A 24,367-nucleotide genomic window follows, 5' to 3' on the forward strand; every position below is an offset into this window, starting at 1 on the left:
CCCAGAAGCTCTGCTGGGAGCAGCTGAGACCCAGGCAGGTGAGCTCTCCCTCCCCGCAGCCCTGTCGAGGTCCTTTAATTAGATTCTGACTCGTTTACCAACTAAGTGGCCTTCAGTGGGTTTTAAATCTGCACAAATTGCTTTGTGTTTTTCTACCCGTGTGAGGTGGTGACTGGCAGTGCCCTGCGCCCTCCCCTGCCTCCTGGCTCCCTCTGGAGCTCTGTGGTCCCCACCCCACTTCCCCACCTGAATCTAGATGCCCAGCTTCCCTGGGGGGTGGCGGGTAGAAGAATCCAGGGGGGGTCACAGGCCACAGTCCCCCTCTCACCTCCCAGCCTGGGGAAGGGAGTCTACACAGCAACTTGTTCGCTCACTCAGCCTCCCTGGTCCTCAGTTTCCCTGCTGTACTGTTGGGAGAACGGACCCACCCCAGGCCCTTCACGGTGGCTCTGTCGGTCAGTGCTGGGGGTTGAGGAGGGGAAACGCGTGTCAGCAGCCAAGGACCGTCCTGCCTCTGATACCCTCTCGCCTGGCCCGGGTGGTGATCCATCGTGGGGACGGGCTCTGCCTGGCCTCGTCCCTCTTCTGGATCCTCCCTCTCACGCCTGGGCGACCGGGGAGCTGCTTTCCCTGGGGATATGAGGATGACGGCTTGCCTGGCCTTGCCCGCCTGCTCCCAGGCAGCAGGAAGTCACCCTGATTGTCTAACCATCACCCCCATGCTTTCAAGTCTCCCTTTCCTTGCAGGCGTCTCTTCCATGGGCTCCCCTCCCCCTTCTTCTCTGTCATCCCTTCCCACCCAGACAGACTCTCTGGAGGAGGCCTGACCTTCAGGGAAAGTGGGTCTGGGTTGCGAGGGAAGGGGGACACAGGGGGGCAGGTTTGGGGGGTTCCATGCTGAGAGCCGGGACGTGAAGCCCTGTCCTTGATCCTCAGTGCAGCAGCCTCCTCCCCTCTGATCCCCCCTCATCCCAGTGCCCGCCCCCACCTCCGAGGCTCTGCTTGGAGTGACAGGAAGACTCGACAGGGTGCTGGGCATTGGCAATTTGGGGGGATATTACACAGGAATGTTTACAGAAAGGCAATTGCCCGGAAAATGACTTTGGTTGCTGTGGTATGGGGCGGAAAAGATGGTTTGAGAAAACAGACACAGATGGGCTTCTGTTCCAAGGACTCACAGACAGACAGCCGACGGAGTGAGGGCCACGGGCATACAGAGAGCCCAGCGCCAGGGTGCCCAAAGACAGGGAGGCCAGTTTCTTCATGGGGGGAGGAGCAGGGAGGTGGACAGATGATCCCCTCACCTCATCCAGGTTCCTGGAGCCTCTGCCAGGCTTGGCCTTTGTCCTCTGGCCTCTGACCTCCCAGCACAGTGTGCTTCCTGACCGCAGCAACTGCCCAGCAGGATGGAGTTGTCAGGCACAATCGATGGTGGCAGTCGCCTCGGGGCTCCTTCTGGGTGACTTGGGCTTCTCTCGCTTTGGCTGTAGTTGGTGGCACTGAAGGGGGTGGGGCTTGAGCTGCATGTGTTCAAGTGTGTGTGATGGCCGGGGCGGGGAGGCCAAGGTCTTTGGGGTCTGATTCCGGCCCTCCACCCTTCCAGCAATCTCCACACACCCCTTCCCTTGCCCTGCTGGTGGGCTTCACTGGGATCTAGCCCAGCCCAGGGACTCTGTGGGCCCCAGGCAGTGGATGGGGGCACGCATGTGAGGCCTCTCAGGTCCCCAAGGGAGGGGCCTCGTGCAGCCTCCCCATCTCTAGAGAGAGAGCTGGGGACCTGAACTCCCAGTCTTGGCTGCAGGGCCCTCAAGCGAGGCCCTCTCTTTTCCGTATTTGCTCCTCCGTCTACTTCCTCCCCTTCCCCTCTCTTCTTCCCTCTCCCTCCCCACCGCTCTCCTCCACACCCTCTTCCTTGGGAGATGATGTCATGGGTAAACATTGCCCAGTGGCAGCCAGAGGACAGAGTAGCTGGCGACATCTGGGATAAAGGCACCAGGTGGGGAGGGCCTCAGTGGCTAATGAGACAGTGTCACTCAAACCTTGGGATCTTAATTCTCATCATGAGTTACTGTGATCTCATATAAAAGAATGCAGTGGAGGATAAAAATAAATCGGGCTCATAAATAAGCGTGGAATTTGGAATTGCGGGAACAAGTAACAATGTCGCTCTCTTCCTGAGCACCTGCGCCTTTATCCGCAGCCGGCCACTGGGGGGCGCCCACCGCTCCCTGGGTCATCCCAGCCTCTGGTGGGCTCACGTCCTGGTTGCCCAGGCTGGGAAGGCTGGGCCGAGGGTGACCAGAGCCCCCCCTTCCCTCTCTTCCCTTCCCCCTCATTCTATCTGGATCTCACCAGTCCTGGGGTTCAAACCCCGTAGCTTCAATCTCTGACTCTTAACGTTACAGCTGGTCTTGCACACTGAGGATACTTGGAGAGATGCAAACACTCCCACCCCAGCTTATCTCTGTGATTCCCCCAGCCCCCATCCCACAGGGGCTCTCAGTCCCAATGCTCCTTCCAGCAGTGTACCCCAACTCTGCTCCCCCCCAGGGTCTCCCCACTTTTCCTCTGCCCTCAGAGCCCCCTGCCTCTCCACCTCACAGCCTTCCATTGCCTATGTCTCTGCCCCGATAGAACCCAGTCCTGCAACCCCTTCAAAGCCTCCCTGTCTCATCTACTCCCCAATCACCCCCCCCCCCCACACACACACACACACAAGACCCCTGCCCATATAGATCCCTCACCAGCCCCCTGCCGGTAAACAAGAAGCATCGATCTGCTCAGAGCTGCTGGTGCCCAGAGCCCACTGCTTGCTAGACTCAAGCAGTCTAGCAACTCTAACCCAGGAAGCAATCTGCTGGGTTTTTCACTGGGCTGCTCAGTCTGGGGAGGGTGAGGGGCCTTGGCGGTGGCTGGAGCAGGTGCAGGGCTAATGGGAAGGCTGGTCCGCTGTCCCAGCAGAACCATGTCAGGGAGTGTCTTTAATTCCAAACAATGCGCTTGCTCCTCAATGTCCTGCCAGCTCCTCCCCCAGGGCCCAGGAGGGTTTAGAGGCCAACATCCCCATTTTACAGATTAGCGCCCTGAGGCTCTGAGAGGGAAGAGGCTGGCTGACCGAATGGATGACTAAAGAAATGGCCAACCTTTAGTTGGGGGGCCCCTCGAGGAAGGAGCTGACTCTAAACCCAGGGTGTCTCTGGCCTGGTTTTTTTCCCCCAATGTTCTGACCTCAAGTGCCTAGGGCTGGCTCAGCATAAATTCATGTCTGAGCCCTTAGAGCCCCCCAAGGCCTCTTTCTCCCAAAGATAACAGGATGGCCCCCAACCCTGAATCCCAGGCCACTGGGACCCTGCAGAGCGGGGAGAATTCTTGGCAGAGAGGGGGCTGGGACTCCTGGATTATGCAGGCACCTCACCTCTTTCCCCGAGTCTCTGTTAAATGAAGCCAAGGATCTCAAAGGATCTTAAACAGACTCTACAGCTTTTCGGGCCAAAGCCCCCCATGCCTCAGGGAGAGCAGACTGTCTCAGCTACCTCTCCTCTCTCTCTGCCACCCCCTATAGAATCCAGTTCCTGCCTCACCATCACCCTGCCCTCCATCACTGCCTGGGCACCTGAGGGGTGAGCCCTGATGCAGCCCCCTCCCCCGCACTGATTTATGGGGCTGTAGTCATCAACAAGGCTGTGGCATATGTCCCCTGTCTGGAGCCTCCGCCTCCCCACTGCAGGCTCTAGCAACCTGGACCCCTCCTGCCGGCTCTGTCTCGGCTCCTTTAACTGACCTGGGAGAGCCTGGGTGACCCAGGAGCCTTCCCACAGTCCCTGCTCCTCTAAGGCTGGCAAACGGCTTGCCCCACCATGGATGCACTGAGACGCCCACCCGAGGACCCAGGGAAGGAGGAGCTGGCAAGGACGGTGTGAGGGGGCATGAGCATCCTTTCTGGGTCCAGGAGGGCAGAAGGGCAGGAGGGCGGATGAGAATTGGAGACCTTTCCCAGGGCACCTATGCATATCCGGAGCCCTGGGAGGCACAGTGAGCCTGACTGGCTGGCACAGGGGAGATCCCTCCTGTTCAGGCAGGGCTCAGACTGGGCTCTAGAGCTGGGCTTCCAGCAGTGAGGCCCTGGGCAGAGTCCACCCCACCCTGGGCAAAAGGAGGACTACAGAGTGTCCAGGGTGCTTGGCAGGAGGGTCTCTTCCTGCTCGGTCGTGCCCCATGAGGTTGCAAACTTCCAGCTGGTGGTGAGGGGGAGTGGAAGAGAGAGGTTAAGGGTCATGGGAGGCAGCCCCCTGCCTCTGATTGGGGCTGTTTCTTCAGCACCCAGAGGACCTCCATCCTGGCCCTCCTTCTTCTAGGTGATTATCAGGTCACTCCCTTTTGGCCATATTTGCTGGCCACCGTGGGTTGCCACCAGCTTCTCAAGGGCAAGGACTAGGTCCCCATCAAGGTCACCCTGGGGGGAGTTCCCACTGTGGCAGAGTGGGTTAAGAATACAACTGCATGGAGTTCCTGTCATGACTCAGTGGTTAACAAACCCGACTAGCATCCATGAGGAGGCGGGTTCGATCCCTGACCTCACTCAGTGGGTTAAGGATCCAGCGTTGCTATGGGCTGTGGTGTAGGTCGCAGACGTGGCTTGGATCTCACGTTGCTGTGGCTGTGGCGTAGGCTGGCAGCTACAACTCCAATTGGACCCATAGCCTGGGACCCTCCATGTGCTGCAGCTACAGCCCTAAAAACAAACAAACAAACAAACCACAACTGCAGTGGTCCGGGTGGCTGTGGAGTGTGAGTTCGATCCTCAGCCCTGCGCAGTGGGTTAAAGTGGGTTGCCACAGCTGTGGCTCAGATTCAATCCCTGGCCCAGGAACTTCTATATGCTGTGAGTGTGACCGTAAAAATATAATACAATACAATACAGATGACCCCAGGATTCCTAGCCTCAATCAGGGGTCAACTTCGGGAACTTCCTCCCTCTGAAGGAACATTTGCACTCTTAATCCCTATGTTCTTGGTCAACTCATTTTGAACTTACTAAATTTTTTTTTTTTTTTGGTCTTTCTGCCTTTTCTAGGGCCGCTCCCGCGGTATATGTAGGTTCCCAGGCTAGGGGTCCAGTTGGAGCTATAGCCGCCAGCCTACGCCAGGGCCACAGCAACTCGGGATCCAAGCCGCGTCTGTGACCCACACCACAGCTTACGGCAACACTGGATCCTTAACCCACTGAGCAAGGCCAGGGATCGAACCTGCCACCTCATGGTTCCTAGTCGGATTCGTTTACCACTGCACCACGGTGGGAACTCCCTAAATTTTTTAAAAAGGAAATCTTATCTCACTACCTTCCCAGGAATGTATCCATGACATCAGTAGTTGGACCTTCTGGTTGGTTTTGTAAAAATTCTCATGAAAATAAAGGCATAACTATTAAACTATGGAACAGTGGTCCTTCCACAGCCCCCTCTTGTGTATCTGGACCCCGCTTTGAGGAGCACAGCAGAGGATTGTGGCTGTGGTAAGAGGGACACCTGCCTGGGGGAGGGAGGAGGCAAGGACCCCAGACCCAGTGCCAGGTGGGAAGACAGCAGGTAAACCAGACAAGGAAGATGCCCAGTGCTGGTGGCGGTGTCATGGTTCCATCAGGAAACACTTGTCTTTTGGCCAGGAGGGTGTGGTGGTGGGGGGGGGGGGTGAGGTGAGCCTATAAATACTGGGGTCACATCTGGCGTCTCCCACTCACTGTGGCTTTGGGCATGTCACTCGACTTCAAGCTCCTCTGACCTCAGGAGCCCCATCTCGGAAATGGGGCCGCAGTCATACCCCCGCACCCAGGGGGTCGGGAGGTTTGAAGGCCCTTGGAAGCTGTGGAGCCCTGTGTCCAAGGGAGCCATTCTTCCTTTGGCTTTGATGGGAGGTGCTGGGACCTCTGGGTGGGGGGGGGGGGTCTATCCCCAAGATCTCCATGCCTTGGCCACAGCCCAGGGAGGGAGGGGGCTGCAAGGGGTGGCATATCTTGGACTGTGGCTGAATCTCCTCTTTCTTCCTGTGCTGAACAGGAGGGGACGGAGGCCTGGCAGTGGGCTTGATGACCAGTGGGTGCGTGGAGGGAGGGGGCCGACAAAGGAACCCGGCTGGGTCCCACCAACCTCAGCCCCTTCTCTTTTTGCCCCAGTCGGCCCTGTGAGTGAGCCCCTGCATCAGGGCAACCGCGTCTGCTACAGGGTTTGATGGCCCCCAGGGGTGCTGCTTTGAGGATGTTGGCTTGTGAGGCCAGGGATATGCTGGGGGGGTGTTTGTCTCTCAATGGGGGTGACTTCTGGGGATGAAGGAAAAGGGCACATCTGTTTTATGCCCAGGAATATGGCTCAAGTAAGCCCAGGCAACTTCTCCCACCCCGTCACCCAGGTGTGGGCGACACTCTGGAACCACTGTCCCCTGCTGGGTTGTGAGAAGGCCAGCGTTGAGGCTGGAGGGTGGGATATGGCAGAGCTGGGCCTGGGGCAGCCAGGACTCTGGCTGGAGGGTGTGGGGGGAGACCTCAACCCCCGGCCTACTCTTTTTTTTTCCGCTTCTGTACTGTTCTTTGTCCCCTGTGCGTCCTTATAGATCTTGAACTTGTCTGCGTTGGGAAAGGAGACAGGAGAAAGGGAGGGGGGGTGGAGGGTCTGACAGGGGAGGGGGGAAGGCTTGAGCTGTTCTGTCTGCTTTCTTTAAGTTTGTCTCCGATCCATCTCTCACTGTCCTTTCTGTGCCCAGCCTCTCCTGTCTGTCTGTCTGTCTGTCTCTGGGGAGGGAGGGGAAAGGGGGTCCCGTGCCCCAGCCCCAGGGCCTCTATCTCCTTGGGAACCCAGAGGGTGATCTTTGCCCTTCATCCACAGGCTCCCTGCCCCCATCCCCTGGCGTATTTCCTAGTCCTGGCCCCTTTCCAAGCTAGTCCGAGGGAGGAGGCTACCCCCCCCTACCTCCCCCCCCAACCCCCAGCCCAAGAATGCTCTGGAAAGAAAGACAGTGCAGCCTCCTCTCCACGGCTTTCAGGAAGCATCTACATGGAAACTCCCCTTCCCCCCCATCGCCTCAACATAAAGAAGGAGGAAGGGGCTGTATGGCTAAGGAGGTGCCCAAGACTCCTGCTTCCAACCCTTCCTTGGCCTTAAAGGGCAGCACGTCACCATCAGTCATTACCGTCCAAACCCAGGGGCAGAAGGGCAGAAACCTGGACACGGCCCTGGCTCCCCATCCTCCTCCGAGCACTGGACTCACTTTCTACCCCACCCCCACCTTCTACCCTTTCTGCTCCTAGTGGGCGGTGGGCAGTCTCTGCCTCAGCTTACCCCAGGATCCTCTGACTGCCCCCCCTCCTCGCAGTGACCCCAGTGGGGGATGGGCAGTCCCAGGCTGGGCACATCGTGACCCCCGCCGCCATCCCCCCGTCTCCCTTCTCGCAGATCCAGAGCGGAGCAGCCCCCCCATGCTGTCTGCGGACGATGCCGAGTACCCGCGGGAGTACCGGACCCTGGGGGGCGGGGGCAGCGGGGGCAGCGGGGGCCGGCGCTTCTCCAACGTGGGGCTGGTGCACACGTCCGAGCGGCGGCACACGGTGATCGCCGCCCAGAGCCTGGAGGCGCTCAGCGGGCTCCAGAAGGCCGATGCCGACCGCAAGCGCGATGCCTTCATGGACCACCTGAAGAGCAAGTACCCCCAGCACGCCCTAGCCCTGCGGGGTCAGCAAGACAGGATGCGGGAGCAGGTGAGTGGGGCCGGACGGTGGGCTGTGGGCGGGGGTGGTCTGACCTGTGCTCCCCCCGCCTCCCCAGGCTCATCCTGATTCCGAGGGGGGGTCTGGGGCAGAGAGGGGAAATGTGCAAGTCCAGGAACCGCAGTGGTCAGCCTTTTCTGGAGCCTGGAGAGGAGTGGGTGGGGCTCAGCTACAGACCTCTGCCTGCGGTCCTGCAACTTGGAGCGTGGGACCGGGCAGAGAGAGAGAGAGAGAGCCCAGGCTGTTGGACTGAGCAGAGGAAGGCTGTCTCCGAGGCGGCAGAGGGAGTGGTGGGAGGAGGAGGGCACAAGGGCACAGCCTCCTGGACTGACTGTTCTGAATCTGAGCATCCATTCAGCCTGTGGAGTTGAGACCTTGGGGTCGGCACCTCTGTGATCTGGCCCCTAAAGGAAGCTCAGGCCTTGGGAGCTTCAGAAGCCTGGGTCTGACGTGTCCCAGCCAACAGAGCCCAGAATTCCTGGGGCCTTTTCCCTCCCCCACCCGGTTCCTTCCCCCAAACCAAGACTCGCTGTGTAACTTTGAGCTAGAGGACTCCTCTCTCTGTGCCTTGGTTTCTCTCTTGGTCTTCAGGAAGGCTTAGACAGGAGTCAGGGCTCCTACCTCTGGTCCAAGAGCTATCTGTTTCTCTATGGGGTACACTGCTTCCTTGGTAAAGCTCTCCCAGATCCTGGGGTTCCTGGATGCCTCTCTGCATCCAAGTATGGCAGTCTTGCCGGTAGGAAAGTTCTTTCTTGGGATTGGCCATCTACCTACAGTGTCACTTTGGTGAGGGGCCTTGACGGCTGCTGCATGTTGGCTGTCGAGACTCAGGCATTGTCCACTCTGGGAGAAAGGGCTGAGGGGAGGATGGTACATCCCCTCAGCATCCTTTCGGTCAAGCCTTGAGATACCGGTCCCTGCACCCACTCCTGTCTGGCTTTGTCCCCCTTTCCAAGTACCATTGGGCGTGGCTGGGAAAGGAGGCGAGTGTGCCCACCCCCATCTTCACTGTAGGGAACAAGGACACCCTGGTGCATCTCTGGTCCCTTATCTGCCCCTGATGTCACCTTCCATTCTGTCCAGCTTTTACTGCTTTTCGGCTCTGGAGTCCTCCCAGGAGCATAGCTGCAGATGGGAGAGATCTGGCCCACTTGTTCAGGGGCACTGGTGATCTAGATGGGGTGAGAGGATGGTTCAACTTAAGTTGAAGGGGCAGAGTCAGGCAGTTCCCGTCGTGGCTCTGCGGGTTAAGAACCCGACTAGTATCCATGAGGATACAAGGTTCCATCCCTGGCCTCACTCAGCGGGTTAAGGATCCGGCCTTGCTGTGAGCTGTGGTGTAGGTCAGCCGCTGCAGCTCTGATTCAACGCCTAGCCCGGGAACTTCCATATGCTTCAGGTGCGCCCCTAAAAAGAAAGGGGGGGGGGCAGTGTCAGTTGGAAGAGGGATTGGAAGAGAGGAGATCAGGTAGACAGGCCTGGTCAGGGAAGGCTTCCTGGAGAAGGAGGTACCTCAACTAGGTTGAACAGGATGAAAAGGGTCCGAATAGTTGTGGAAGAAGAGAATGCTGCTTTAGGAGGTAGGGAGAGGGTAGGAACGGAGCATAGGCCAGTGTCGGCTTGGGGACCTGCATAGAACTTCACCTTCCTGATGCAGAAGGCTCAGGGTGGGAGGTGTGGGGGCCAAATAGTGGTGACCAGGAGGGCCATGGTTGTCTGTAGATTAGCTGGTATATAAGTGATATATAAGAGGGGGCAAGAGGGGAGGGATGGAGGCAGGGGAAGGAGAGGAGGAAGAAAGTTTCTCTGCGAGGATGAAGGGAAGGGGATGGGGTGGGAGTGGGGTGGAAAGAAAATGAGCAAGGTTTGTTTGCTGCCTGGATCCAGGAGGCAAAGACAGAAAAACCTGGGTGGTGGGGAGATGTTGATAGCTTCGCGGTGGAGGCGGGGGGTGTTTTTAAGAGGGTTGAAAGAGAAAGTTTGCGGAGGGACAGGAATATAGGAGATGCATTTGAGAGGGGGTTAGGCGTGTCACAAGGATATCTGTCAGGCCCTGAACCTACAGCTCAAGACTCTGAAGGCATCACAGCTTCAGGAAGAAGGTTGAGCATGATCTGGGCAGAAATGGACGTGGGACTTGGGGAGCCAGAAGTGGTCACCGAACAGAATGGAGACCGAGAGGGGGGAGGGCCCAGGATGGATGGGGAGAAGGAACTGGGAATGAGGAGAAAGGCCCAGCAGGAAGGCCCCCTGACCTTCCGAAGTTGGGAGGGAAGGGGAGAGAGAGAGAAACAGCCATTGGGCCGGGATGGGCCAGGATCAGTGGGTCTCAAGGGTGTGGAGAGCTCCTTTCTCATGCTTTGATGAGGTAACAGCCGGTGTCAGGGGTTGGGGAGATTGGAGATGGTGAGGGACTGGGACTCCTGGGCTGCAGACCTGTCTGGGGAGGTTTGGCCAGAAAAGTCATGTAGAGAGCCGGGAGGGTGGCCTCAAGGGGCCTCAGGCCTGTGAGGGAAGACGTGGGTGTGTTTGAGGGCCCCCTTTGTGTCTGGCATGTTCACTGGCACGGAGCAGGCACTGAGTAGCACTTAGTAAATGGGAGTTCCCGTGTGGCTCAGGGGTAACAAACCCAACTAATATCCATGAGGATGGGGGTTTGATCCCTGCCCTCGCTCAGTGGGTTAAGGATCCAGCATTGCCAGGAGCTGTGGTGTGGGTCATAGACGTGGCTCGGATTCCCGCGTGGCTGTGGCTGTGGTGTGGGCCAGCAGCTGTAGCTCCGACTCAACTCCTAGTCTGGGAACCTCCATATGCCACAGGTGCAGCCCCCAAACAGAAACAAAAACACACCTTAGTAGAGGAATCAAAGCTCAAGCACTCATTCACAAACTCATTCCTTTATTCATTCATTCATTCCCTCCCTTAGGGTGGAAGTGGGTAGAATCTAAGGCTGCTTCACTTACCTTGAATGCTTGGAGCCTAAGCCTAGCACTGGCTCCGTGAATGTGTGTGGGGTGACCAAATGAGAGATGGCTGACTTTGAAGATGCTGGGGGGGGAAGAGGACCTGGAGGAATCAGAAGGGGATGGGTCTTGAGCCTTAGGTGTGGTGTGGGAGAAGAAGCGTCACCTCCCCGAGCCGGCAGGGAAGAAGTCGGTGCCATGGGGGCAGAGGCGAGCTGGGGTGAGGCCCCCTGCAGAGTGGTCCCGTGTCTGTGGGGTAGGAGGTGACATCTTCAGTGAGATGGGGCTGAAGAGCAGGAAGAAGGGAGCGGGGAGGGACAGCTCCATTTCGGAGGGTACAGAGAGGCAGTCAGGCATTGACTTCACGGGTATCTGTCAGGAAAGGCCTTATCCTGGCCTCAAGGAGCTCCCCCCCCCGCCCCGCCCCAGCTTGACAGGAGAGAAGGACCTGGAAACAGGCCCAGGGCCCTGGTGAGAGACCCAGCCTTGGTAAGGAGCCAGCCAGTGTGGCAGAGTCCCCCTGCGGTATGAGCTCTGTGCCCCACTTGTCCCAGGAATCCCCCCCCCCCGCCCCATCACAGCCCCCCCAGCGGCTCCTGCCCGCTCCCCCTAATGGGGTGTCCCCCCCTTCGCACACACAGGTTGGCGGCTGGACCGTGGACCCCGTGTGCCTCCTCAGCTCCCTCTGCTCCCACCTCCATGGCGACTCCGCCCCCTCCGGGGCTGGCCAGCCGGCCCAGGTGAGTCACCCGCCTCCACCCGGCCCCCCAAACCCATGGCAGACTTGGGCTTTGGGGGGGATTTTTTTGGAGGGGGGATACCCAGGATTTCCATTTTGCATCCCTTTCTCTTACGTAGAGCCCTCCCCCATCTTCGGGAGACTCCTGTGTCCTGTCCTCTCCCTTTCATTATCTGATTCCCACCGCTACCTCCTCTAACCTGTGGCCAAGTTTGGCTTTGCGGAAGGAATTTTTTTTTGAGGGGGAATGGTCAAGGTAAAAAAAAAAAAAATTTTTTTTTTAAAATCCGTTTCTCCTTTAAACAGGAGTCCCTCTCTCCCCTCACTCCACTGGCTTTCAGGAGTCTCTTGTGCCCTGTTCCCAATTCCCAGCTCCCACTGCAGATTTTCTCATTCCTCCATCCCCCCCCTCCCCTCCATCTCCAAGCAGACCCAACCTTCCCCTGATGTCTCACCATCAGGAAGCCCATCATGACGTCTCTCTCCCACCCCTCTTGCTATGTCCAATGCTTAGTTTCAAACTCTGACGAGGACCTTGGCATCTAGCCATTTGTTCTGAACTTAGTTCCTGATGCTTCATCATGCCTCAGTTTCCCCCGATGGGAAGATGGACAGGGATGCCCTGAGACAGGATCCAAAAGGGCTCGGGCTCCCAGCTCAAGCCTGGATGTCGCTGTGGGAGGCAAACATGCATCTGAAAGCGCACAGGGGAGGAGAGGTTAGGGAGTCAACAGGTCAGGGGCAGCCCAGGGAGGACCTGGGCTTGAAGGTGGCAGAGGAGGTATGGTGGCGGAGAAGCCAGTGAGTCACATAGATGCCCTCTTCTCTCTTCCTCCTGTATCTCACTCCCCCTGGAGAGGGGCAACGAGGCTTGACTTTTTCGAGGAGAATGAAGAGAAGGAAAAATGGGACAGCTTAGGAGAAGACGAGGCTCCAGAGCGTGGACTTTAAGCTGAGTGTATCTCAAGTCTCGCTACCGATTGGCATGCTTGGCATCACTCACAGGGCACCCAGCCCACTACTTTCGCGGCTCTTAGCCGTATCTTGACTGAACAGAGGTGTGTCTCCTTCCAAGGCTGGATGCGCAAATGGGATGGCTACGTGTGCACTGGAGGTGGAGGTGGGGCTAGGGCAGGGATGGTGATAAGCCAGAGGACAGGTGCGCACCCCAGAGGGAGCAGATGGAGCATCCTGAGTTGGGGTGTTGGAGGGAACTGAGGCTGGACTTGGCGAGCTCTGTTCTACCAGGTTATGGGGTTCCAGGCCTGTCCACATCTGGAATCTGCTCTGATGGAGGAAGGGGGAGAGCTTGAAAGGACTCTCACCCCAGGGCTTTGTGGGTACAGAGAAGTGGCTGCGCACAGGATTTTGTCATCACTTTATACTTAGCTCTTAGAGCACTTCCCATCCCCCACGGCTGGGTCTGAGGTTCCTTTTTGTAAAGTGGGGGACCAGAGACGTTTGGCAAATGCCAGAGTTAGACAGCAGAGCAGGATCAGAGGCCATCAAGGACATTTAGGCATCCTAGGCCTCCCAGACCCGGCTGGGAATTGCCTCACGGGAGAGACAGCAGGGCAGCTGCACAGCTGAGACCCTGGTGGAGAGAGGCTGTAAGCTCAGAGGGTGGCAAGTCGGCCCCTCTCCTCCTGCAACCCTAGGCCAGACCGTCGGGGGTGGGGGCATGAAGAAGACCCTGGGAGGGGCCCAAAGGCTTGATTCCAAGCCGCAGCCCCTCCCCCACTTCCACTAGGCTGTCTAACCTCCCTCCCTCCTGCTGCAACCCGAGTCCGGGGCGGCGGGCAGGCGTATCGGGTGACCGCGGCGACGCAGCCACCAGCCTCCGCCGTTCCTCGGCGGGGCTGCGCCGGCGGGGCCGCGCCGGGGAGGGGGCCGGAGAGAGGATGTGCACGGCGGCGCGCCGTGCCGCGCCAGGTGGAGTCGCGGTTACCGGGGCGACCGGGGCCCGGGCCGGCTCGGCGGCGGCGGCGGCGGCGGCGGCGGCAGCGGCGGCTCTCGCATTGCAGCAAAGGGCACCGGCGGCGGCGGTGGCGGCTGCGGAGGAGGCCGGGGCAGGGGAGAGGCCGGGCAGGAGGGAGTAGGGGGCCGCCCTCCCTCCCCCGCCTAACACGGGACCTGGGGCTGGGGGCCCGGTGTATACACCTGTGGCCGCAGGTAAGAGGGAGCGGCTGCGGGGGCCGGGGTCGCTGCCTTGGGTTCCGCGGGGCAGGAGCACCGAGATGGGGGGCCCGCCCCATGGCTCGGAGGGGCGGTCCAGGGGTGGGGGGCGCACAGACCGTTGCGGTTCCGGGTCCCTGAGAAACGCCCCCTCCCCTCCCCCATCGTAATCGCAGCCTTCCGCAGGGCCCTGGCCCCCACCCCGAAATGCGGCGGGAGCCCCAATCGCAGAAAGTCATGACCTTTACGCGGTGCGCCCTCGCCCCCGGCTCACAGCAGGTCCCACAACACCACCCTCCTCCCTCCACCCCCCCTCCCGCCACACACACACACACACACACACACACACACACTCACAGACACACACACGTGCTCAGCATTGAGAAGGGGTAGGAGGTGGCCGTGTGGATGGGCACACCGGGGAGAGGGCCAGGGGTCGTGCACGTGCGTCTCGGTGGGAGGCTGGCGCCCTGGGGAGGGGGCGCTTAAGGAGCCCCAGCCTGGGGGGAAGGCGGGTGTTTATGAGGACGCGTGTTCGTTCATAGGAGTTGAGAGGTGGGTGTGTGCGCCGGTGCACGCCGGGCCAGGGAGCTAAAGAGCGGGGGTGCGACCCGTAGGTTGCCCTCCCTCTCCTGAGGATGCGTCGTCGTCGTCGTAGTGGTGCTGCTGGTGGGGCTCGAGGTCAGGAAGGGGTCACGCATTCACCTAGTCTGCCGGGGACGTCTGCCCAGCGGAGTGGAGAGACCTCAGCTGGCTGGGCTGAGGCTCCCAGGGGACACGGCCCCGCCCTCCCAGGGCACCGCGAGGGGGAGAAAGGACCAGCTGCAGCCGGACGGACGGAAGAACCCCACCAAGGGCGCCTGGGGTGGATGAGGGAGGGAGTTAACTCCTTAGCCCTCAGGAAGGGAAGAGGCTCTTTCCGCTTCTTAGCGGGGAATTTGAGGACCCCTGGGCTCTGCTTCCTTGGCACCTCCACTGGGAAGCTCCCCTTCCTGCCTTTCTCAAAGCCTCCTCTCCAGAGTGGATGGTTGGCTTCCATCTTATCCTCTTAGATTTTGCAAACACCCCACCCCCTTCTTCCTGCAAGTGATTTCCCCTGAAGGGTCTCCCCTACTTAACCCTGTCCTACCTTGTCACTGTCCTCTGGGAAAGTGAGGACCACCCTGCCCCCACCCCATATGGGGGAGGGGGACAGCTTCCCCCTTGTACTGCAGGTTTCTGCTAGAGCTGGGGAGCCAGAGCACTCGTGGGTCCTGGCTGCCCTCTGCCCTCTTTCCAGTGTATTTCTGGTGCTGGGACCTTCCCAGGGAAAAGCCTAGAAGGCTGAGCGGTGCTGGGTGCCAGCAAATGGCAAGTGGTGCCAGACCAGAGTATGCAGATAGCCCCCTCCCCCCGTGGCTGGTTCTATTTTCTTGATATTCATTCATGGCCAGATAGGTGCTGAGAGCCTGTATACCAGGCGCTATGGGGGACAGGGAGGGGGGAACAGTCAGGAGGAGGGTGAGGAGTAAAGGGTGCCGGAGGTTGCACGGGGCGAGTTCTACCTCAGCAAACAGAGGAGGAGCCCTCTGCTCTCAGGCACCCAAGGCTGTCCCAGGGGCTTAACACCCTGGAAAGAGACAGAGACGGGATGGACCACATCCCCAAGGACCTCTCCCCACTACGGTTTTTTTCCCCTCCAAGGACTCCGAGTTGCCAGGAGACTCTGTGTCTCACTCCTGGTGGGGCCACCATGAAAGAGGATCAGCCTTCCCACTTTCCAGAGGTGACAGAGGGGCAGGGATGCGCTGTGTGCTCTACTAGCCCGAGCCCAAAGTCCCATGGCTCTGACCTCAGCCTTGCTCCAAGTTCGCCAAGCAGGAAAACAGCAACTCTTCCATCTTTACCCTCCCATGGTGCTGGGCTGGGCTGGCCTGGCCTGTGCCACTGATGCCACGCAGTGCCCTCCCTCGGCCCCAGCTAATGATCCCTCCTTTCCAGCTCTGACTGCCCCAGGGATGGTGCCCGGCCTGGGAGCCTGAGGCAGCCCCATGTTGAGGGCATAGCTAGTGCCACTGTAGCCGGGCTCCCTCCCTGTCTTCCTCTTAGAGTCAGGAGGACCCCAGCCATCCACACATACCGAGTCCGCCCTGTTGACATTTGGGGGCAGAGGGGGGCATCTTCTGCTTCTTTTGAATCAGGAGGTCACCTACCTGACACATGATGTCTGGGACATCATAGGCACGGCACTGGGGCCAGTGGCTGATGTGGCCAGAGGCATCATGACCTAGCTGGTGGGGGAAGGAAGGATGAGGCTTTCTCTTTCTATGTGTGTGTGTAGTGTGTGTGTGCGCTGCTTTGTGTGTTTCTGCAGCTAGGGTGGGTTGTGTGTACATACGTGTTAATGGGGGTCCATGTCTCTGTGTGTTTTTGGGACTCCCTAGGGACTGGGGGCCAGTGTGAACGTGCCACAGTGCCGCTGTGGTTCTGACCGGCGTGGTCCTTTTGGGAGCACGTGTGAACAAGTTAGCGTCCCGTGAGGGGGGAGTATGCATGCTTTTGTATGGGAAGGTTGGTCTACGTGCGAATATTTCTGTCTCTGAGATTCCTTTTGGTTCTGGGCTTGCTTCTGACCCTTGAGGGCTTTGCTCCAAGAGCTTGTGTCCCTTTGTGGGTGTGTCTTTGTGGCGAAGTCCTTATCAGAGGATGTCTGAGAGTCCGAGAGTCCGTACACTGTTCTGTGGGTGGCCTGTGTGTACACGGTGTGATCGTGGCTGCAGACCAGGGACGGCAACCTTTCTGCAGAGCCGTCCATCACCGCCCGGGCTGCAGACATGACTCTCATTCCAAACCTTCCTGTGCCCTCTGCCTGGCTCGGCCTGCCCAGCCTCCCCTTCCCATGGCCACAAGCAGCTGTGGCTAGAGCCTGCTACTCCAGCCCCTCGGCCCCTGTGGGCATCCATGGCACCCATGGGTAGCATGTGCCCACAGACTGTTCCAGGCACAGACTAAGGCACAGACTTTGCTGTGCCCTTCTACTGCCTGGCTTGTGATTATTTTTTGCATCTCTTGGAGCCAATCCTGGGGGCAGAGGCGGGGATGATGGCCCAAATGGGATGATCCCGGTAAGGAAAGTTCTTCGCTCCAGTCCTGGCCTGGAATGACCCCCATCCTAAAGGTCTGAGGCCTCCATCCCAGCAGGGCCCCCCTCCAACTGCTTCTTGCCGCTAATGTATTCAGGCAGCACAGGACACCCTGGCGTGGTGTCCTCCCCCCATCAGGGACCCTCTGTGTCCCTCTCCTCTGCCAGTGACTCTGAGGCCTAGGGAGTCTTGTCTGCTGGTGCCAGGCACCCCAGGGGCAGGCCATCTGCTGCCTCTGTTTTCCTGCTGAGGCTGGCACCGGTCAGCAGGGTGCCCTCAGCTTTGCCAAGAACCAACCCAGCCTCCGGGCCACTCCTCCCTTGTCCTTAGCCATCTGGAGGGACCTTCTGGTCTCTGGGGAAGCCAGGGTGACTCTGGGTTATTGTGAATGAGGAGGAAACTGAGACACCCCTCCTCCCCGTTCTAGGGGTACTAGGAGCCCCCCTCTCTTATCAGTCCAGCCGCAGGACACTGTCGATGCTCCTTTGCTGCCCATGGCTCCCCATCCATGGCCCAGTACTATGGGCTGATGGGCATCTGTCCGCTATCCCCTCTAAGCCAGGTCCATCAGGCTACTACACAAGCCTCTGTGGCCTGGCCGTGGCCCCAGACTCCCTCTTCCACTCCTAGGCTCCTGGGGTCCAGTTCCCATCCTGCTCTGTTTCACTCAAATGCTTTCTGCTTGTCTACCCAGTTAAGGCTAAATTCTTTCTTTGGGCATTTGAGGGCACTTCTCTGGCCCTAGTCCCTTCTTTGCAGCCTCATCTGCTACTTTCCCGAGCCCCGTGCCCTCTGCCAAGCTGGACTAGTCCCCCATCACACCCTCCACCTGCCTGCCCCAGCCCTCTCCCTCCACGGGCTCCTCTGCCTCTGCTCCCAACCTCCAGCTGCTCATTTTTTCAAGATCCAGCTCAGGAGTTCCCGTTGTGCCACAGCAGAAATGAATCTGACTAGGAACCATGAGGTTGCAGGTTCGATCCCTGGCCTCACTCCATGGGTTAAGGATCTGGTGTTGCCATGAGCTGTGGTGTAGGTCACAGACGTGGCTTGGATCTGGCGTTGCTGCGGCTGTGGTGTAGGCTGGCGGCTACAGCTCCGGTTGGACCCCTAGCCTGGGAACTTCCATTTGCCCGCGTACAGACCTAAAAAGACAAAAAGACACACACACACAAAAAAAAGATCCAGCTCAAATGCCACCTCTTCTGGTTTCCCTGGCTCACCACAACCAGATGCCATTTCTCTGACCCCGAGGCGCCGATTCATCTCTGCTGATGTCTCCTGTGTTTCCTCTGTTGTGGTCATCTGTGTCTTTTCCTGCCTGTGACTCTCTGAGGACAGTTACTGTGACTAGATTGTGTGGCTTAGAAACATCTGGAGTGTTTCTCCCCTGCCCCCGCCAGCAGGCCTGGAGCCTGCTCAGGGCCATCTGGGGTCTTAGTAGAGAATGGGATGAACCAGGCCCTGCTCCCTTCCTGTTCCTGGGAGGGTGGAGGACCCACATCCCAGGGCTGAGTGCTGAGCGCCGAGCGCCAAGAGTCTCTAACCTGCCCCTGATCCGACTCTCCCCTCCTGGCCCCTGCATAACCATCTCTTCTCTTATTTCCATCAGCAGCCAAACTACTGGAGTTTCAAGGTCAGTGTGCGGTGCTTCTGCTTCCGTGACAACTGCATGTGCTCTCCCGCCCCCACCCCTCCCTGCACATGCTTTGCACAGGGGTGTGCGTCTGCAAGGGACAGGCCGCTGTGGGCAGTGGGCCGTGGGGCTGCAGTCTGGGGCTGCTGCTTTGAGAGAATCTGGGTTCCCCAGCCAGGGGCCTGTAGATCCGGTATGGGAGCGTGGGCCACCCCTGCTGGGGATCTGAGCTGGGAACACACAGGCTTCCCCAGGACCCATAGGGTATTTGGGAAGGAGAGAGGCATTTCCCCTGCCTGGAGAGACTGCTGGCTCTGCGCTAGGGACCTGGACCACCGCATGATTGTATTGAGGGAACTGTTCACGGAATTCAGATTTCATCTTCCAGGGACACCCCGTGACTACAAATGGATCCCTCATCACTTTCTTTTAAACATTTTTTATTTTTATTTTTTGCTTTCTAGGGCCACATCTGCAGCATATGGACGTTCCTAGGCTAGGGGTCCAATCGGAGCTGGAGACGCCGGCCTACACCACAGCCACAGCAATGCCAGTTCCAAGCTTCGTCTGGGACCTACACCACAGCTCACAGCAATGCTGGATCCTTAACCCATTGCGTGAGGCCAATCAGACCCACATCCTCATGGATACCAGTCGTTTTTGTTACTGCTGAGCCAGGTCGGGAACTCCCCTCATCACTTTCTTATTTTCCAATACGGGGAGCTGGTCAGTGCCAGGCAAGAGACTCACAGCCCTGCGTCCCCAAGCCTGTGGCTTAAGTGGAGGGCTGAGCTCAGGGGTGGTGCTTCCTGTGTCTTCTGGAGAGACTGAACTGTCCACAGCTGGAGGGCTGTCTGCCCCCTCCAAGGGCATCTTGCTGACCCCAGGGGAGCACCCTCTGGCGCCTCTTCCATCTTCTCTGGCACCCAGGCTCAGACCTGAGCCAAGTTAAACCCAGGATGCTTGGGTCCTGGAGTCTTTGGTCCCTCAAATCCGAGGCATCCTGACAGCGGGTGGGAGCTATTCTTTGCAGACTGCCAAAGTGTCACCTTGCTCCAAGCATTTTGTTTGCATGCATCCTTCCAGAGAGAACTCCTTGAACTCCCAGAGAAACACGGGATCAGAGTCAGGGAGTCAGGCATACAGCCTTTTCGGGGGAAGCAGTAGAGTGTAGTGGTTCAATGCATGGGCTCCGAGGGCCAGGCTGCCTACTGGTGAATTTTAGTCAGCTACTAACTACCTAGGTGACCTGGGGCAAGTTCCATATCTCCCTGAGCCTTGGTTTCTTCTCTGTAAAGTGGAACTTCTGTATCATAGAGTCATTGTAAAGACAGAAGAAACGCAAGACTGCCCGTCCTAAGCACAGTGCTTGGCTCGTCATGAGCCTTACCTCCTTAGCTGTGATGCCAGTTTGATTCCCAAATCAGAATCACCTTGGCAGCGTGTCAATAACTGAACCCCAGGCTCCAACCCCCAGAGATTCAGAATGAGGGGCCCTGGAAGGAGGGTTTTTATAGAGCTCCCATGTAATCCTGCCCCAGCCTATATATGATCTTTGGGAACCTCAGATCCTAGCCTGCCTGCCCCCGCTCAAGGTTCCATCTGCCAGATCTCTGACAGGGAGTCAATGGTTCCTCCCAGGAGCATCTCCAGGGACCAGCGCTCACTGCTTCCCGACTTTGGGAAGCCCTTTCCTATCTTTGCGGAGCTCTGCTTGAATTCCTGTTTTGTTCCCTTGCCATCTCCCTCATAGCCAGGAAGTCCTGCTAGATGTCTCACTAAAAAGTGTTGCCCCAGCCCAGGGCTGGAGAGAAGCGCTAATGGGCGCTCTCTCTTCTCAAGAGGGTTCTCTACAAAGGCTGTAAGAATGGAAAGGTGCTGGGACAATCAGGATGGAGACAGGAACTGGCAGGGCAGGGAATGTGGGCATCTCTTTTCCCAGGGTTCCCTGGGCAGAGGGCCAGCTTCTCAGTCCCCAGGATCCTAGCCCCCCTGCATTCTGACCCCTGTTCCATCTTCTTATGGGTAACTCACTTGTGCCTCCAAGCCTTGTGGCCACCCCCTACTCTTCATCCCTGCTTGCTGCCTCATTCTGCCTGAATTCTGTAGCCCCTCATCCCTACTAGCCTGGCAACCACTGACCTTCCAGTTGCCTGGCAACCCCATGACCACCAGACCAGGTCTGGTTCCTCACACTGTGATGAGAGAGAGGGCGCAGGCTGGCCCTGGTATCAGCCCAGAACTGATGAGCTGCAGAGTTGAAGTCAGGGCACAGGGAGCCCCCCCAGTGAAACCAGTTCCTACGCTGCCTCCCTCCTCCCCAGACCCATTCCTGCCCACTGGTCAGGGCACTGTGCTCGAGGCTGGGTGCCCACTAAGGTCCCCAGATCTGACCTGCTACATTCCCATGCCCTGGAGGCCACTTTGGGGACAGCTGGGCACATTGCCCATCAGAGGAAGATGCATTCTCTTTTCAAGAGTGCTGATCAGGGAGTTCCCGTCGTGGCGCAGTGGTTAACGAATCCGACTAGGAACCATGAGGTTGCGGGTTCGGTCCCTGCCCTTGCTCAGTGGGTTAATGATCCGGCGTTGCCGTGAGCTGTGGTGTAGGTTGCAGACGCGGCTCGGATCCCGAGTTGCTGTGGCTCTGGCGTAGGCCGGTGGCTACAGCTCCGATTCGACCCCTAGCCTGGGAACCTCCATATGCCGTGGGAGCGGCCCAAAGAAATAGCAAAAAGACAAAAAAAAAAAAAAAGAGTGCTGATCAATTGGCACATTAAATCGAGTTAATACGAAGGTGGAGATTAATTAGGGGTTAATCAGGATTTGGGGAAGGAGGGAGCTGAGAAGGAGAATAAAGAATTCTTTTTTAGAGATACTTTGTTTTTTTAAATTTAAAAATGATATATTCTGATGATGCAGAATTCACCCAGCAGAGAAATGTATAAAGTAAAAAGAGAAGGCTCTGTCTCAGCCCCAGGATAACCAATACAAATGGTTTTAAGTGATTTGTTGTTGTTAAATACAGGCAATTTATTTTATAGAAAAATACAATTGGGCAATGTGATTTTTTTCCTTGATAACGTGTACGTGAGATATATATATATAATATAATGTTACATAACACAGAATGATGTAGTTCTGATTCATTATCTTTCTCCCTTTAAATAAATGAGTTTCCGACAGCACCCATGTTTGAGGGGAGGGGCTGGGCAGACTGGCAGGAGCTGTGGTCCAGAGTGACAGCCTCAGCCTGCAGCTGAAAGTAGGCTTTTGAAGTGCAATTGCAATCGTGGTGTCCCCTTCCCCAAGGGGAGAGTAATCAAACTGTCCCTGGGGCAGAGAAGTCACTGGGTGACACCCTTCCCTAGCCCCAGCCAGATATCACCCTCAGCTGGAGCTTCGGGGCCAGGGGCTGCTATGCTGGGTCCTGGAGGAGGCCTTTCTGGGAGGCTAGCCAGGCAGGTTGGCTGTGTGGCAGCATGTGCCATGCGGGGAGGGGCCGAGGCCTGGCACTTGTGCCATGTGTTCATGTGAGCTGAGCATGTGCATTGCATGTACTAGGCAGGTAGTCTGTTTGAAGTTGGGGTCCAGCTGGCTTTGGGAGGTTTGGGGTGGTGACTCTCCCGGTCACCTTAGGTCCAGGACATTGTGCCCAGCTCTGTGAGGGCCCGCACCTCCCAGATCTGGGATCCTGGGGTTCCTAGCTCTCCGCTTTCTCTCTGGGCCTTGCTTCCTGCCCCCACCCCAACCCTCTGAACTCTGCGAAGGATAAATTCACTGCTCACAAAACCGCTGCTTAATTAATGTCTGGAACTAATGCCCCAATTTGCTCAACGATTCTGCTGCTCACCTAGGTGACAAATTTGTGTTGTTGTTCTTTGGAAGCTTAAAATAGCTGGCATGCCCATGGCTCCCACTCAGATGGTTTCTTGTCTGGCTTCCCAGGGTGCCTGAGTCCCTTGCCCACTCCTTACTTGCTGGGTGTCCTGGGAAGGCCAAGGCCCCAAGAGGTTGGGGAGCTCTCCTGCAGCCACACAGTGGGTCTGGGATCCAGGAGACCCTCGTGTGTGTGTGTGTGTGTGTGTGTGTGTGTGTGTGTGTGTGTGTGTGTGTGTGTGTGTGTCTCGCTAGCTGGCTGGGGCTCCCTGGGCCTGGATGGGGCCGGTGGGCGGAGTGAAGGGCCTCATGCCTGGTTCCTGTCACCCTACCCTGCCCCTGCAGACCCGCAGCTCGCGCCACACTCAGGGAGCCCAGCCTGGCCTGGCAGACCAGGCGGCCAAGCTGTCATACGCCTCGGCTGAGTCACTGGAGACCATGTCGGAGGCCGAGCTGCCCCTGGGCTTCAGTAGGATGAACCGCTTCCGACAGAGCCTGCCCCTCTCCCGCTCAGCCAGCCAGACCAAGCTGCGCTCGCCAGGTACTGCCACCCGGTGGCCCTGGGCATCAGCCATTCTGGCCACTGGCTCCTCCCCCTGCTCTGCTTACCCTGGAACCCTCTCCACCCACCTCTCCTCAACCATCTTTCTATGAAGCCTCTGGATCCCTTCCCCCCTCCTCCCCATCTCCCCCCACCCTCCAGTAATCTCCTCCCCTCAGCTCCTCTCTTCTCAGCCTTTTCCTCCTCTCTCTCTCTCAGCATCCCCTGCGTGCTCCCTCTCTCTCTCCAAGACTCTCCTCTCCCTTTGGCCTCTCTCTCACCCCCTTCAGCCGCCCTCCTTTCCTTCATCCCCTCCTTTCTCACCTCTCTCCCCCTCCGAAACCACTCACTTTGTTTCTGTCCCACCTGCTGCTGCTCCCAATTCCATTCCTTCGTCCAGACTCCAGCCTGCCCCGGGTGGAGGGGGTGCCTTGAGAGGCGGGCAGCATGAGGAGTGCCTGGGTACATCTGCACTCGGGGGCAACGTCCGGCCTCAGACCCTGCCTCTGCGGGACCAGTGCGGCTCCCGAAGGTTCCCCGGGCCGGCGGCGTGATGGTGGTACCGACAGCGAGGGCGGCGTCTCCTTCGTAGGGGTGCTGTTCCTGCAGTTCGGGGAGGAGACTCGGCGCGTGCACATCACGCACGAGGTCAGCAGCCTGGACACGCTGCACGCACTCATCGCTCACATGTTCCCGCAGAAGCTCACCATGGGCATGCTTAAGTCGCCCAACACCGCCATCCTCATCAAAGACGAGGCTCGCAACGTCTTCTACGAGCTGGAGGACGTCCGGTGGGCGTGGCCCCGAGGGATGGGGTGGGCTTCCCCTACACTCTTCCTCTGAGGGGGGCTCGACTCCGCAGGCCATTCGCCAGCCCCACACCCCCGCCCCAATCCCAGCCTTTCCCTTCTCCTCCCGGAGCTCTGTTGCCCCGCCTCCTCCTTTGGTCATCCGGGCGCCACCCCTAACCCTTAAATCATCCGTTCCTGCTGGTTGGCCTTGGCTTGGGCGAACCTGAACCTGGCCCCCCGAAGCCGAGGAGGTGGATGGGGTGGAAGCTGCTGGGTGTGTGTGTGTGTGTGTTGATAGCAGGCAGCCCGAGGCACGAGATCCGCCGAGCACGGAGTTAGGAGGGGGTTGGGGCTCCTGGCCCCTCTTGCCACCCGTCTTCCCTCTGCCTGGGGTAGCTGCCCTCCTCATTGCAGGGCTGGGGGATGGTGACTTTCTGCGCCCATTCCTCCCCCAGGGACATCCAGGACCGCAGTATTATCAAGATCTATAGGAAGGAGCCACTCTACGCCGCTTTCCCTGGCTCACACCTCACCAACGGGGACCTCCGGGTATGGCTGGGGAGGCCCAGGGCATTGGGGAGGCAGGACAGATGGGGTCCAGGATCAGAGTCAAGTCACTTGTCACCAGGGACCAGGGCCAGCTTTGAAGAAGAGAATGTGGAGGCTGAAGCAGAGGGTGGCCTCCATTAACCTGGAGTCATGGGGGAGTCCCTCCCCTCATTGCCACTTGCCCCCTTGTTCGATCAGGTGTTCTGGAACACACCTCTAAAT

General features: G+C 58.4%; 1 protein-coding gene across 3 annotated transcripts in view; it reads left to right on the plus strand.

Annotated features, from left to right (window-relative positions):
- The window catches only part of SRCIN1 (SRC kinase signaling inhibitor 1), a 72,098-nt gene that overhangs the window by 19,721 nt on the left and 28,010 nt on the right, over positions 1 to 24,367 (plus strand). For 2 of the 3 annotated variants that reach the window (XR_007131857.1, XM_047757969.1), the window contains exons 2-7: positions 7,443 to 7,744; positions 11,358 to 11,456; positions 18,362 to 18,385; positions 22,610 to 22,805; positions 23,398 to 23,596; positions 24,052 to 24,145. Coding sequence is in view for 2 of the 3 variants with exons in the window: in XM_047757969.1 (XP_047613925.1) it covers positions 7,443 to 7,744; positions 11,358 to 11,456; positions 18,362 to 18,385; positions 22,610 to 22,805; positions 23,398 to 23,596; positions 24,052 to 24,145 (914 nt within the window). In the remaining variant the exon portion in view is untranslated. The remainder of the gene's footprint in view (positions 1 to 7,442; positions 7,745 to 11,357; positions 11,457 to 18,361; positions 18,386 to 22,609; positions 22,806 to 23,397; positions 23,597 to 24,051; positions 24,146 to 24,367) is intronic. The other variant, XM_047757970.1, reaches the window with a different exon arrangement.

Source organism: Phacochoerus africanus, chromosome 14 (genome assembly GCF_016906955.1).
Source record: "Phacochoerus africanus isolate WHEZ1 chromosome 14, ROS_Pafr_v1, whole genome shotgun sequence".
NCBI lineage: Eukaryota > Metazoa > Chordata > Mammalia > Artiodactyla > Suidae > Phacochoerus > Phacochoerus africanus.